We start from the raw sequence: 16,078 nt of genomic DNA on the forward strand, positions 1-16,078 counted from the left end.
GGTGATTTAAAATTTGAAATATAAATGCACTTAAGAAATGTTTCTTGAAACTAGAAGCTTCTTCTTACAAACAGTACTTAATTTCGACCATCAAATTATTACTACAATATTCTGAGTGGACTTCATCTGAATTTCTATTTAATAACTAAATTTTTTATTTAAATTTAATAATAAAATATATTAATATTAATATTTTAAGGAATAATAATTTGTGCTCAGATTAGAAAAATAAAAAATAAACAAAACTCATTCAAGCATTCATTCCCTTATGGTTATCATTTCAATTAAAATTATATTTAATTTTTAAATTAATTTATTACATATTTATTTTCGCTGAAAATAACATAAGTTCGAATTGCAATTGTACTAAAAAAATAAATTTAAATTTTATTTCTTTTTTATCCTAAATAAATAAATAATAACTATTAATATAACAAATAAAAAATACATACAATAGTATTTGGTACACCGATAATATTTTTTTTATTCTACAAATGATCATAAAAATTTCTATGTATATTTTTTTAATATTTTACTGCACCATTGTAAGGCATTTGTCACCTGATTGTGGAGCCTAAAATAATGTAAGAATGCATTTAAAAAATCATTTAATTTTACTCAGATAATTTCATAAATTAATTGAATTTAAATGTAACAATTTATATGGTGAATTTTTAATAAATTGAAGATGAATTTTTTTAATTTCACAAGTGAGTTTACGATACTATCACGTATCTTTAATTAAAGTTTAAAAAATAAATGGGACACATGATAATAAATTAATCCCGTTTTCAAAATTAAAAAAATTCAAGAAATAATAATTTCAAAATTATCTCGTTCTTGAACATTTTTAAACATTTATAAGCAGAACAGATGTTATATTTGTTTATATATTTTATCATATCTTATAAAATATTCGTCTTACCTTAAAAAATCCAAAATAAACTTCTAAATAGTAATGAAATGATAAATTCGAGGACTCAACACTAAAACCCATTCATTACAAATTTTTTTTAGATAATTTTATTATAAATTCTGATTATATATATTCTATTTAAAATTATATATAAATACGTTTCAGTACATTTAAAATCATATTTTATTATATTAATAATAATATTTATAATCGTACCCGATTCATTACATTTTACAGATAGGTTATGAAAGTAATAATTACATGCAAATTGAAAGGCAAAGTGGGTTCTGTTTCCCAAATTTAATGGATCTCCATAAATCTAGTTTCAGCCATCCAATCCCAAATATCTGTAAACCTACCTTCACGCGGCAGTGACACTACCATTACTTTATTTTAATTTCTGTTTTTTTAGATTAAAATATTATTAATATTATTATTGTTTTTGTTATCAATCTGTAACTGCTAATAATACAAATTGAATAGTTCCGGTTAAAAAAATGAAGAAAGCAGATTCGGCACGACTCAACAGTACACGAGCCAATCTCCATTAAGCATAGGAAATTTAGGCAAATGCCAATGGCTGCCGCCTATAAATGTAATCGAAGCTCTGCAGAATCTCTTCGCCATCACCATCTGCATCTGCATCTCAATCTCCATTGTCTTCGATATTTTTCAGATCTATAATCACTCTAGAAACTACCAAACCCTTCTCATTTCCGATCTAAGTATTCATGGCTGGGGGCGCCGAGATCAAGGCACCGTCGCCTAACGTGAACGGAAAGGCAGAGATTTTGAAGGGTAACTTTGAACCTACCGCTATTGAAGTGGAGCCGTTGCCTCCGGTTGTACCGGAGAATGGCGTGGACAAGCCGTCGGAGAAAAGTAGGAACATTGTGTTGGGGAGGAACGTGCACTCCACGTGCCTGACCATAACTGAGCCTGAAGTTAATGATGAAGTCACTGGTGACAAGGAAGCTCAGATGGCTGGCGTCTTGGCTCGATATCGCAAAAACCTTATGGAGCGGACTAAGTACCATTTAGGTATGATGTGTAACTAAGCAAAACTTGTGATTATTAAATAAAAATGAAGAAACTAATACAATATGACATCGGTAAATGTAAATCTTGTATTGTGTTCTAAAATATTGAAGAAATCTTTTAACTGTTAATTTTTCGAAAATTTTATTTGGTTTTTTGCATCCGTAATCAGATTCGACTTTTGTCTATAACCAGGTCGTAGCTTAAATTTTTTTATGGGCTAGTAATTGAAGTGCGAATTTTGCAGGTTATCCTTATAATCTGGACTTCGATTACGGTGCATTAGCACAGTTGCAACATTTCTCAATCAACAATCTTGGAGATCCATTCATTGAAAGCAATTATGGAGTTCATTCAAGGCAGTTTGAAGTTGGTGTGCTAGATTGGTTTGCCCGTTTGTGGGAAATAGAAAAGGATGAATACTGGGGTTACATTACAAATTGTGGTACAGAAGGCAATCTTCATGGAATTTTAGTTGGGTTAGTGTTTGTTTAAAACTTGGTTACGTACATTTTGACTATTATAATTGAAAAAAAAATCACTGATGATTGAATTTTGTAGGAGGGAAGTGTTTCCCGATGGAATTTTGTATGCTTCACGAGAGTCTCATTACTCTGTCTTTAAAGCTGCACGAATGTATCGTATGGAGTGTGTGAAGGTTGACACTTTGGTCTCGGGTGAGATTGATTGCAGTAATTTGAGACCGAAGTTGCTTGCTAATAAAGACAAACCGGCTATACTCAACGTTAACATAGGTCTCTTTCGTCTCTCTAGCATATGTATCCTTACACTGTCACAGGTTCAGGCCAATAAGAATTGAAACGAGAAGCATAACTTGGTTAATGATGTTTGCTGCAGGAACAACTGTAAAAGGAGCAGTAGATGATCTTGATGTTGTGATAAAAACCCTTGAAGAATGTGGATTTTCACATGATCGATTCTACATTCATTGTGATGGAGCTTTATTTGGACTCATGATGCCTTTTGTCAAACGGGTAAGTTATCACATGTATAGCTCCTGATTCATATGTTGGTTTTGAGGGAAGATAGCAAAGCTCCCTCGTCACATGTGAGGCATGAACATACTGCTCTTGTTCTTCCAATTTATTATTCCTTTCTAGCAAGTTTATAATGTAAGCTGGTATGGGTTTCCTCTGGTTTTTAGCATAAATTAGGGCTAGATAATGTGATTCAGGAATAGTAATTCTAAAGAACAGAGATAAAGTACCATAAGAGTCCTTTCTTGCTTTTTATGGTCTGTCTATGTATGTATCAAAAAAATTATGATGTTTGTTGGCATTCTTAAAAGATGTGAAAGAAATCCTGTCTTAAGCTTGATATCATTCTTGGTGGTGAACAGGCACCGAAGGTTAGTTTCAAGAAGCCAATTGGAAGTGTGAGTGTTTCTGGCCATAAGTTTGTGGGTTGTCCAATGCCTTGTGGTGTTCAGATCACAAGGATGGAACACATCAATGTGCTTTCAAGCAATGTTGAATACCTAGCATCAAGGGATGCTACGATCATGGGAAGTCGGAATGGTCATGCTCCTCTTTTCCTTTGGTATACTCTCAATAGAAAAGGTTATAAAGGATTTCAAAAAGATGTTCAGAAATGCCTCAGAAATGCTCACTACTTGAAAGACCGACTGCACGAGGCTGGGATCAGTGCTATGCTAAATGAACTCAGCAGTACGGTTGTGTTTGAGCGGCCCCGGGATGAGGAGTTTGTTCGTAGGTGGCAACTTGCTTGTGAAGGGAATATAGCACATGTGGTGGTGATGCCTAATGTGACAATCGAAAAACTGGATTTCTTCTTGAATGAATTAGTTGAAAAACGGTCGACTTGGTATCAAGGGAATGTTCAACCTCCTTGTATTGCAGCAGAGATAGGGAAAGCGAATTGCGTTTGTGCTCTGCACAAGTGAAAAAAAATATCAGTCTATGATTCGGGAATTCCTCTATTTTCATGCAGCTTGTCATTTGGTTTTAATGAAATATAGATTATATTCATAAGTTTTTCGTTTTACATTCTCATTGTTATGGTAAATAGTAGCGCCTATCGACATGTTCATATATTGGCTATTCTGTCTGCCGTGGTCAGGGGCTTTTGTGTGCGGCTTGTGACATATTCATATACCAACTTTATTGACCGAGTAACCTATGTCTGGTCTTGTAAGGCATATGTCCTGTAATGCTCCTACCACACTTCGATTATGTATTATGCCGTCATTTTTATGCTGCACTTCTCGTAGCAAGAAGTTGTGAGTAGGGGTGTAATTGAGTCGAGCTATGTTAAAATATTGTTAAGCTTGAACTTGATATTTGGCTCGAGTTTGATCGGATATTTATTTTTAAGTTCGAGTTCGGCTTGAGATATGCTTGAGTTACTCTAGTTTGTTTATTAATTTTTGTACTCAAACTCGAACTTAAATTTGAGCTCGACTCAGTCATTAATCTTAGAGTTAATAAAATATATTAAGGGAAATGACATAATATAATAATATAAAAATATGAATAGTTTGATTAGGCTCTCGAAGGTAGAAGTATCATGAAGGTTTTTGTATTGAGAGTTAGATTATATTTTGTCTCTTTTATTAAAAAAATTGAACAAATTAAGTTTTATATATTAGATCAAAGAGCAAAATGGTCATTTTATTAAAAAAATTATTAATTTTTATTGTTAAAAATTGGTTTATGCATGTCGAAATGAGGTGTACATAGCACGCCATGTGTAACTATTTAGTTATTCTGTTAGCCATGTCAGTTTTTAACATTAGAAGTAGATTAAAATTTTAATTGAAATGATCAATTTGCTCTTTGATTTAATGTATAAAGACTAGTTTGCTTATTTTTTGAGTAAAAGGGAGCAAAATGAAATTTGATTCTTAGTACAGGGGTCACCATATTACTTTTACCAGCTCGCGAGTCGCTCAAATTAAGTATTACTAAGTTCGAATTCGATTCAATCGTTAGCTCGAGCTCAATTCAATAATTATCAAATCAAATTCAAATTCTTTTCGAGTTAAACTTGAATAACTTTTGAGTATCAATCTCTGAATTATACGAGTAGCAACATCCTTGAGGAAAAAACCTTCATTCAACTGCTACACTACTATATTAACTTCATCAGTAGAGTTTCCCGCAGTGATAACGTATTAGTTATCTAATATTGTAAAACAATTTAAATTTATTGTCGATTATTAATATTTTCATAAACTGAATTATAAGTAAAATAATAAAATATTTGTGTTTAAAATTTAATTTCTAACCAACAACTATATATTTTCATATTTGGCGGTGCCTGTTATACTTAAGAAATCTAAATATTAAGGTTGGATTTTGATGGGCGGTGTATTTATATATGGTTAGTCTAAAATTTGCGATGGTAGTAAGATTAGATATTGTAACGATACTGTAATGCAATACAAAAAATAAACTAAACGCACCGCACCTAGTCACCCATTCAAACTCACCTTAAATATCCATGCATCTGCTATTTCTTATCTCCATAAAAATAGAACATATTAAAGTTTCAATCAAATTTATTTGTAGTACAATATGTTTATATTATTATTATTATTATTATAGTAGTAATTTTGTTGGGAGGGTCTAAAATGACATTTATTATTTTGATGATGGGTTTAAATTTTTGGTTCAATAACAAGAGTATTATGTTCTAGGCATGAAAATCTGAATTTGATTCCAAGCAGTTTCATTATCCTTCCCCAATTATTAAAATAAATTTGAAATTTTAAAATAAAAAAAATTATTTATATAAAATACATTTTTTTACAATTAAAAAGAAATAAAAACCCTAAAGGTTGTGTTTTAAGGAAAGATTTAAAAGACCAATTCCATTTGTCGATTGAGTCTTAACTCGATTGGTATGAGCATTATTGTTAATGCAGTAGGCGCATTATCCTCCTATTTATGGGTTCGAAAGAAGTTATAGGTAATACTAAGCATTGTATAAAAAAGAACAGATATGATCCGAATTTATCATGAGATTGTTAAAAAAAAAAAGGACGAAATTCATTATTGTCAAAATCTACAATTTTTTAAAAAATAAATTTACTTTATTTAAGTAGAAACAATAGAAGATTTCAAATTTTATAAAAAAAAAATTCCAAATAAAAATTGGGTAACTCAAATTTTCATAATTTTATTCTATTTAATACGTACATGATTATGAAATAAATATTGTTTATTTAATTTTAATATATATTTTTAAATTTTATATTATTAAAAATATATACGAGTTATAATGAAAAAATATTTATATATATTTTTTCAAACAAAACAATTACAAATAGTAACCAAATAAAAAATTATAACGGAAACAGGGATTCAACATTAAATTGAACCTATTTAGTCTAATCTAATATAATTGAAAAATTAATCAATTTGTTAATTTATAAATTTATATTCTATGTTACTACTAAATATATGAATATTTTATTCATCTCTTAAATACTAAAATATGTCAAGAATGGAGCCCATCTTCCCCATACATTGAACCTGTAAAAGTTTTTAATATAAATAATTATACAAAAGCCAAAAACCCTCACATATAAAACGCTTTGGCAACTTCTACTAAGTTTTCCCTTTCACTTTTCATTTTTGCTGCTTTCATTAACTTAGTCTCAGCTAATAGTTGATGATTCCAACTCCTCGATTATCGGCCCTAATTTCAGGAAAGCTTTCTTTTTTTTTTTTTGGTGCGTGACTTTTTTCTCTACGTTTTTGGTGATGTTGAATGTAGGTTTTTACTAGTTTGTATCATTTTTTTTTTGGAATTGTGATTAAAGGGTAGAAATCTGTTAATGTATGCTTGTTTAGCTTGGTGAGCTTGGTTAATTTGGGATTTTTTTTCTAATTGGCTTTGTTTGGTAGATTGCAATGTATTGAAAGGGAAGACTAGAACATGTTATGCTTGATTGTTTTTGGTTAATTGAGTGCTTGAATGGTATTTATAGTTTAGGCTGAATAGCTTCAAAGGGGCAATGACATGAAATCTTGAAATAAGCAATGGAAGGCAATTTATCAAGAGGAATGATTCCTGGTGGGAGTTCTTTTGGAGGTCTTGATTTACAAGGATCAATGATGGTTCATCATCATGCACAAAACCCACATAATATACATCATCATCATCACCACCCTAACCCTCGCCGTGGCACTTCTGCCCATCCTGGTTTTCCGCTCACGGCGGGGACCATGCAGAACTCTGATCAACCTATTTCAATGATAGATTACAACAAGATGGAAATAGGGAAATGTTCAGTAAGTGATGAGGATGAACCTAGTTTTGCAGAAGAAGGTGTTGATGGTCATAACGACGGGAATAAAGGCAAGAAAGGATCCCCATGGCAGCGTGTGAAGTGGACTGATAAAATGGTGAGGCTTCTAATTACGGCGGTGTCTTATATAGGGGAGGATATGGCGGGGGATTGTGGTGGTGGGATGAGGAGGAAATTTGCAGTTCTACAGAAGAAGGGTAAATGGAAATCGGTTTCGAAAGTCATTGCTGAGAGGGGCTATCATGTTTCTCCTCAACAGTGTGAAGATAAGTTCAATGACCTGAATAAAAGGTATAAAAAACTAAATGATATGCTTGGTAGGGGCACTTCTTGTCAAGTTGTTGAGAATCCGGCACTTTTGGATGTTATAGATTACTTAACAGAGAAAGAAAAGGATGATGTGAGGAAAATTTTAAGCTCAAAGCATCTTTTCTATGAGGAGATGTGTTCTTATCATAATGGGAACAGATTGCATCTGCCTCATGATCTAAAATTGCAGCGATCCTTGCAATTGGCTCTTAGAAGAAGAGATGAGAATGAAAACGACGATGTAAGGAAGCACCAACATGATGATCTTGATGATGATGACCATGACATGGAAACTGATGATCATGATGAACTTGAGGAGAATCATGCTTCACATGGGGATAACAGAGTGATATTTGGTGCACCAGGGGGCTCTACAAAGAGACCTCGACAAAGTCAAGTCCATGAAGATGCTTGTTTCCAGAAATTTTTAAACTCTCAGGACTGCAACAAAAGTTCATTTTCCTGTCCACCTGTCGCCCAAGCTGATACGAACCAAGTCCTACCTGACTACTCAAGAGCTGCATGGTTACAGAAGCAGTGGATTGAATCCCGCTCACTTCAGCTAGAAGAACAGAAACTGCAAATTCAAGTGGAGATGCTAGAACTGGAGAAACAACGTTTCAAGTGGCAGAGATTCAGTAAGAAAAGTGATCGCGAACTAGAAAAGATAAGAATGGAAAATGAGAGGATGAAGCTCGAGAATGAACAAATGGCATTAGAGTTGAAGCGAAAAGGGTTAGCTGCTGATTAAAACCATGTATTTTGTTTTCTGCAGTGCCAAGGCCTTGATGCAAAATTATTTTGTTGTTGGTAAGCTGCTATTGATTTTTCCTTGGAGTATCACATATAGTTTGTTGATATCGATTAATATTATTATGATTACTGTATTGGATATGGCCTTTTCCTACTTGTCTTAGGTTGCTAGTGTGTTTAGACTTTGGTTCTCTTAGATGTTCCACTATTCTATAAGATGGATGTGCTGTTTATTGTTTTACATGTTAAATATGTTTAATTTTAGGGTACATTAGATTGCAACTCATGTCTACATTTGTTTGATTTTAGGGTTCTTTTGTTCCATATGATTGGACTCTCACTCTTTCCCTTCATCTTAAATGTTGTTGGTTGATGTGTAGCTTCTGCAAGCTTGGCAATCTTCTCTATGGTTGCCTTGTATCTACTTACGGTGGAAGTACCATAGGGGCCCTTGTACTATGAGTCAGATTGCAATTTATTCCCTCTACTAAAAAAATGAGCAAATTAGTCCCTATACGTTAAATCAAAGAGCAAACTAGTTCTTCTGTTAAAAATTTTATCCAGTTTTACGATTAAAAATTAGTCCCTGTATATCTGCATGAGTTACTAGTGGCATGCTGGTTATTTCGTTAGCCATGCTAGTTTTTAATAGTAAAAATGGATGAAAATTTTAACAGAAAGGACAGATTTGCTCTTTGATCAAACGTACAGGGATTAACTTGTCCATTTTTTAAGTAAAGGGAACATAATGAAATCTGACTCTTAGTAAAAGGACTTTCACGGTACTTTTACCTATCTGTTACCTATGTCTTGAGACTCTTGAGAGATAGGCTGTGCATGGGATTGATTTCTTGATACTATGATTGCAAACATTGCCTATATATACATATATAGAGAGAGATATAGAGAGAGATAGCATTTAATAACCTTCCAACCCACCGTTTTGAGTGTCTCTAAATGCTGCCCGAGTATATTAGAGGTCATATATAGTAGGTTTTCTTGAATTCTGGCCTGGAGTACCCCCTCTGAAGGAACAGTAGAAGGGAGCATTGAACTAATTATGGGTTATTATTGTCCTTTATTTATTACTGGTGGTGGAGTTTAAGCAGGTCCATACCATTTTAACTATGTTATTGATCTTTAATTGACTTCCTTGTATACGTAAATGGTTACATAATAAAAGCATCTATAACACTACTTGGTTGGTGAAAATGTAGAGGTGAAACGATTGCTCTCAATACTGCTTATTCATTTTGTTCAGTTTGCTGTCAAGCTACATATGTCCATTTAAAAAAATTAGCTATTTTCATGTAAGTAAATACAATTGTTTGTGTGTGCCATAAGCAAACATAAAATCTATGAAGCATGGACTTGCATAAGTATACTATGACATGAACACCGCTGACATGACAGCTTAAAAAGAAAATGACATGGACATGGAAATTAATATAATTTAATTTCATATATAAAATAAAGTCTATTATTATTCATATCAAAATTCTTTTATAACCAATAATCTTTTTTTTATTGTTAACATTGATTTAAATTATTTATTTCAGGAAAAGATAATTAATAATTTTTAATTTAAGTTTAAGTATTATTTGTTAAAAAATTAAATTGTTTTTGGGTTTTTGGGATAAGTGAAAAACATTTCCGAACCAATAGAAAACCTTAACCTCCTCTTCTGTTTTTATTTTTCATAAAACTAAACGTGATCGAATTGGAGGTAAATGTTCATTTAGATGAGATTTTAATAATTTCAAGCAAAAGAAATTACTAAAAGATTGATTAAGAAACTTTTCCTCTTAATCAGTACCTCTCCCTAATCTAAAAACTTAACTACGTGTATAATAACTATAAATGTTTATGATATAGATGCATTGATAATCAAAGAAACCCAGATACTATCATAGTTAAAAGGAAAGACTTCAAGCTGAAATATAAGCAAAGTTTGCCAGAGAAAAGAAATCAACGTTAAAAATTTGAAAAGCAACAAACATAATCCGATAAAGTTCAGAGCCAAAACAAGCAAATCAGCTCCTCCTTTTTGTTCAACAAATCTACCAAAGGACTTCATTTATCGGTAAGAATATCCATCCTATAAGGGTGAAGCACCTTAAGCTGATTTTCCAAGTATTTGGTGCTTCTATCTAATCCTACAATTTCTTCATCAAGATGTTCAAGCCCTCTGTTCTCCAATGCTGAGTTTGGTCCGGCAGTAGCAACTGGTTCAGTATCGGCCTCGCAGCAGCTTCGTCTTCAACATCTTCAATTACAACAACCACATGCAAATGTGAGCAAATAAGAGCCTAAAATGTGTAACAAATATCCGCTCATCACCTTTAATCTTAACGGTGTTGACTTAAAAAGGTCTTCTTTGGACAAAGTTTAGCTTTGACATCTTGAATCCCTCAAGAAATACTTGGGATGAATTCATCAAGGAATGGAGAGACTCATGGAAGATTTCTCCGCAAGAGGAGTCTTTGACCCCTTCAGTGATCACCCGATGGCAAAGAAAAAGTGTTGAATGAAGTAAAGGTTACTAATAATGCAACTACATAGGTTTTTTATTGATTAACATTCACATTAATGAATTGATATTTTTCTTTTGATTTTCACTAAATCTTTCTGTATATTGTTTTACTTGACTGCATGCTATAAATTACTGGAATAATGTGTTTATGGTAGCTGATTTATGTACAGTCTTTCTTGTGAATGTATAATTTCTAATAAAGTAATCAAAGCAATGTTTTGAGATGCAAATACCTTGTATTATGAAGGTTTATTCTATCATTTTGTCTACAAGTTTTCAAAAATCCATTGACTTAAAGTTCATCCCCAATGTTGCTCTTGTAAAGAATCCATTTTAAAAATTGTTGGCTTTGTTTACATAACAATGAACTATTTTTAAAGACAAATCCTTCTTAAGGATACAGTAGCTTGAATAAAATTAACCTTGAAGGCAAAGTTGACCACGAAGATATGCGAGCTTGAATAAGATGATGTGATATTGGATTGGGCTATCTGTTTAAGTCAAAAGGTCCGCTCAAAAAGTGTGAGGGTTTGGGTAAAATATAGATTTAAAAAATGGATTTAGACAAAAAATAATACCAATTTTCTAAATGGGTTGGACATTGGGTAAGTTTTTTCACTTGGGTTTGGCCCAATTTTGCCTAAAATTTTTCCCCTGCTATTGTTTACTACTGCTTTGCTATCATTTTGTTATTATATTGCTAATATTTTCTCGTTATTGTCTGGATATCGTATAACTCTTGTTTTATTATTAATTTTGCTTACTAATATACAACTATTTTAGTGTTATTTAAGTATAAAGATTTTTTTAATGTATTTTCAATTTGTTGGAAAACAATTATTTTAATATATTTGGTGTATTTGATGCATTATATTTTTTAAATTTCTTTTTATATAAAAAATAATATAAAAAATTTTAATATGGACAGGTTGGACCAAGCTTGGGTTTAGCATTTTTTTTTATCTGAGTTGGCAAAATTTTAAGTTCATTTTTCGAGTCCGACCAAACCTAGGCCTAAAATTTTACATCAACCCCACCAATGATCAAGTCTATTTTAAAAGTATGGAAGTTGAATAAAATATTATCTTTTGATAAACTTCATAGTATTTGTTAACTTTGTAGTCCGAAAATTTTATCATTTTTTGACATTTATGTTGAATTTACATTGTTAATATAGAACAACTGCTTTGTTTCTTTATTTTCTTTATATTTTTATTAAAATTTCATGGATTGTAATTAATTTTAACATTCCATTTTTGGAAATATAATTGTTAGAAAAGAAAATTTTGAAAAAATAAATATATAGGAAATAGTATACTTTTGCCGACGGTAGCAACCGCTGAATCTGTCAGTAAATGTCTTGAATAATTATAAAAATTAAAAAATAAATTTAACTTTTACTGACGAAAAAGACGTCAATATAAGTTTAAAGGTCAAAACTGAAAATTAGTGGTCATAAATAAGATATGTATAATTGGTTGGGATAACTATCCGCTAACATTATTTTTATCGACGGATTTAACAAGTTTTTAATAAGTATAAGGTAAAAGGTATATATTGGCAGAGAATCTCCGTCATTATAATCCTATATTGACCAAAATTTTATCGACGGTCCCATTTTTGTTCCGACAATATTTTTTTCGCTGGTATAGGTTCTAAGGTGCTATACCGATGGTTTTTGGATTTATATTGACAAAATTTTACCATCATTAAATGGAAATTGAGATAATTTTGTGAGAAGTGATTGTAACGAGATTGGATTCAAACACTCATACAAGAGACTATAAGTCCTTAAATTATGTATATTAGTGTAACAATGATTTAAAAAGAAAATAAAATGTTGATTTAAATAAATTAATTTTTTATTTAAATTCAAAATTTAAGCAAATAAGTTGAATTTTACAAAATTCCAAGATTTGATTAATGCGTAAACTATCAAAATAGTCACTTTTGTTTTTCTCGTGTTACATTTTTGCACTTATCTTTGAAATATTATGTTTTAGTTACTTACGCTATCGTGTTTAATATTTTAGTGACTAAGCATTAATTGACATTAACGGTGTAACGGTAAACTGACGTGGCACGTTAAGTCATCATTTCAAACAAAAATTTTAGGTTAAATTATACAATTGGTCCCTATTTTTTTTCATTTTGAGCAATTTAATTTTTTTACGTTAAAAGAGATGGAGAAGGGAGGAAAATAGAGGGAGAAGTAGAAAAGAATGGAAAAAAAAAGGAAAGTTAAATGAACATAAAAGAAAAAAAATTACTCAAAACGAAAAAATATGGGAACCAAATGTATAATTTAATCTAAAATTTTTGTTTGAAATGATGATTTAATATGCCTCGTCAGCTTACTGCTACACTGTTAACTATAATTAACAGCTCAGTGACTAAAATATTACTACACGTTAACGTAAGTGACTAAAACGTAACATTTTAAACATAAATAACTAAATGTAACTTGAGGAAAACTAAAGTGACTATTTTAATGATTTACCATTTAATTAATTAATACAAATGACAAAAAATAAAATAAAATAAAATACAGTTTATCCATAAAATAATGTCAAAAAAAAATAGCTCTCAACAACCTTATCACAATAAGGAGTCATTTTCCAATTAAGTTAGTGCAATATAAAAAGGACCATAGAAATTGAAAAAACATATAATGTTAGAAATAAAATAAAATAAAATAAAATGATTTAACATTGCCTTTCAACAATCACATCTCTCATTCTTAGGATAAAATTGACACAAATGGTCCAAAAAAGTTGCAATAATTTTCTTCCATTTCTTTTTAGTTTTTCTTATTTGGGTTAATATCTCTTTTGGTCTATATATTATAGTTAAATTATCACTTTGATGTTTGTAAATTTTTTTTATCACTTTGACCTATGTATTATCATTTTTTATACCCATTACCGTTAAAAAAACTTTAAGCCTATCACATAGCAACATGTGGACAACTTAAGTTCCAGATAGAATATACAACATAACAATATAAAGGCCGAAGCGACAGTTTAACTAGAATATAGTGGCTAAAAGAGGGAATAAACCTTCTTTTTCTTTTGGGTAAACTATAAAAATAGTCACTTTTGTTTGCTTTATGTTTGAAATGCTATGTTTTTAGTCACTTACGTTATTGTTTTGTTACGAAGTAGTCACTCTACCATTAAGTTCCGTTACCTCCCTAACAGCGGTCCTATGTGGCAGTCCAAATTAAGTTTATTTAATTAAAAAATTATTTTCATCCCAACAACTGAACATCTAACTTGGCATTTAAAACCCATTTGGACTGTCATATAGGACTGCCGTTAGGGAGGTAACGAAGTTTAATGGTAGAGTAACCACTTTGTAACAAAACGATAACGTAAGTGATTAAAACGTAACATTTCAAACATAAATGACTAATATGTAATCCGAGGCAAACAAAAGTGACTATTTTTATAATTTACCCTTTTCTTTTTAAATGGAAATGAGTAATGGAGCAAGGAGGTATACAAAATGATAGTAAAAGAGCTAAATTGATTAAAAAAAATTGTACAAGTATTAAAATGGTAATTTAACTATAATACAAAAACTAAAAAAGTTATTTTTATTCCAAAATTAATTTTTCTTATTAATTGGTAGGTTGCAGACCTAACTGAAATGGCAACCAATTTACTTCAATTCATAAATAGATTGGCCCGTAATAACATGACTTACATCTAACCAGTTTAATTCAACAGTGGGTCCTATTTCAATTTTTTTTTATAATTTCGTTATAAATTTTACTCATATCTATTTTTTTGACACAATATCTAGAACTTCTTATAGTTCCTCTTCAACTCATAAATAAAAAGATAATACTCTTCAGCACATTCGAACCTACGTCCTCCTACATTAACAACAATGCACATACCAATCGAGTTAATACTCCATCGGCTCAATTGTTTTATTTATTTTATTTTATTTTATTTATTTAGATAACTTTATATGCAATTTATTTTTTCCTTGTAAAAATTATGAAATTTCCAAATATTTTGTCAAACTTTTCATTGTCACCGTAGGACCCCCTTTTCGCCACCATTTGTGTACCACAGTCTCACCCAACAAGTTGAAAAGGAAATAATAACAAGAAAAATCTATAGCTGTTGTTATTGGATGATTCTTATTTGATAAATTGATTTTCGGGTGAATTATTAAATTAAAAATAAATTAAATATTAAATAATTTTTTTTAAAGTTTGATTATTACAATTGAAGTAAGTACAATATAAATACAAATACAAATACAAATACATGTATATATAATCAACTACAATGTAGAATAAAACTAGTGCAAAATAAAATAGACAAAAGAATCGAAAAAATTGATGGAACTGGAAACTCATATATTGTAATCGAACATGATAAAACACGAACCTAAATATTAAATACTTAAGACTTTCGCATTAACCAATAAAATCAAAATCTCATTGATAAATATTAAATAAATTTTCAAATATAATAAATAATTAATTATGTATTTAACTTAATATATGATTACAAGGTAAAATTTTTAAATTTGAAAGTTTGTAAAAATAGTTTTACTAAGAAACAAAAAAAAAATACTGATTTAATCTTTTTTACCAATTTTGAATAGTTTTCTACTGGTTGATCTCAATAGAATCTACGTACAAAAAAGTCTAAGATATAATAAAAAAGAGTTAATATAATTTTGGTATAATAATTTATTTGTCTCTCTAACTTTATATAAAAAAAAGTTATTTTAGTTTTTCATTTAATTTTTCCTGCCATGTCAAATGAAAACACGTCCTACTTGACACGCTTTCAGGCAATGGTAAGTTTTCCAACAGTCCAAAATTCCAATGGGCAAATTATTTCCAACGACTAAAAATAGCTAGTTTATTTACTATATAAATTCAAGCCATTTTCTCCCTTTTGCATTCAAATCCCATTCTTCTAATTTTCTCAATTCTTACAAGTCATCCATTCACTCAATTCTTTAAAGTTTTTAGTTCTCAATTTTTAAAAGATAATTTCCCTAAAAAAATTGTTTTAATTTTACATTTCGTAATTTATTTGTTTTTATTTGATTTTTATAATGGCAATTTCTCTAATTTGTTTCGATAACAAGTACATTTCCTGTGTCCAACTGCAAATAGTAAGAAAATATTTCTAAATTTTTAATTGGAATTAAGTTCATTATTAAGTTGTGAACATTATTAAATTTAAAATTTCTTTATATT

General features: G+C 30.3%; 2 protein-coding genes across 2 annotated transcripts; both read left to right on the top strand.

The window, feature by feature from the left end:
* The first annotated feature begins 1,252 nt into the window (after window positions 1–1,252).
* On the top strand, window positions 1,253–4,272 carry LOC121229631 (serine decarboxylase). The gene is made up of 5 exons (XM_041114352.1): window positions 1,253–1,957; window positions 2,202–2,433; window positions 2,516–2,709; window positions 2,813–2,949; window positions 3,315–4,272. The coding sequence occupies exons 1-5, from the start codon at window positions 1,648–1,650 to the stop codon at window positions 3,876–3,878; spliced, it is 1,437 nt and encodes a 478-aa protein (XP_040970286.1). The 5' UTR covers window positions 1,253–1,647; the 3' UTR covers window positions 3,879–4,272.
* Window positions 4,273–6,508: 2,236 nt separating this feature from the next.
* LOC121229636 (uncharacterized) lies at window positions 6,509–8,553 on the top strand. The gene has a single exon (XM_041114360.1). It carries the CDS (start codon window positions 6,982–6,984, stop codon window positions 8,308–8,310), a length of 1,329 nt encoding a protein of 442 aa, XP_040970294.1. The 5' UTR covers window positions 6,509–6,981; the 3' UTR covers window positions 8,311–8,553.
* The last annotated feature ends 7,525 nt before the right edge of the window (window positions 8,554–16,078 follow it).

Source organism: Gossypium hirsutum, chromosome A01, assembly GCF_007990345.1.
Source record: "Gossypium hirsutum isolate 1008001.06 chromosome A01, Gossypium_hirsutum_v2.1, whole genome shotgun sequence".
NCBI lineage: Eukaryota > Viridiplantae > Streptophyta > Magnoliopsida > Malvales > Malvaceae > Gossypium > Gossypium hirsutum.

What these genes read in the sequence shown, in the direction of transcription:
- LOC121229631 (XM_041114352.1), top strand. Translation starts at nt 1,648, where the DNA reads ATGGCTGGGGGCGCCGAGATCAAGGCACCGTCGCCTAACGTGAACGGA. An exon ending in GCGGACTAAGTACCATTTAG is followed by an intron (nt 1,958 to 2,201) that starts GTATGATGTGTA and finishes CGAATTTTGCAG; the next exon opens with GTTATCCTTATAATCTGGAC. An exon ending in CTTCATGGAATTTTAGTTGG is followed by an intron (nt 2,434 to 2,515) that starts GTTAGTGTTTGT and finishes TGAATTTTGTAG; the next exon opens with GAGGGAAGTGTTTCCCGATG.
- LOC121229636 (XM_041114360.1), top strand. Translation starts at nt 6,982, where the DNA reads ATGGAAGGCAATTTATCAAGAGGAATGATTCCTGGTGGGAGTTCTTTT.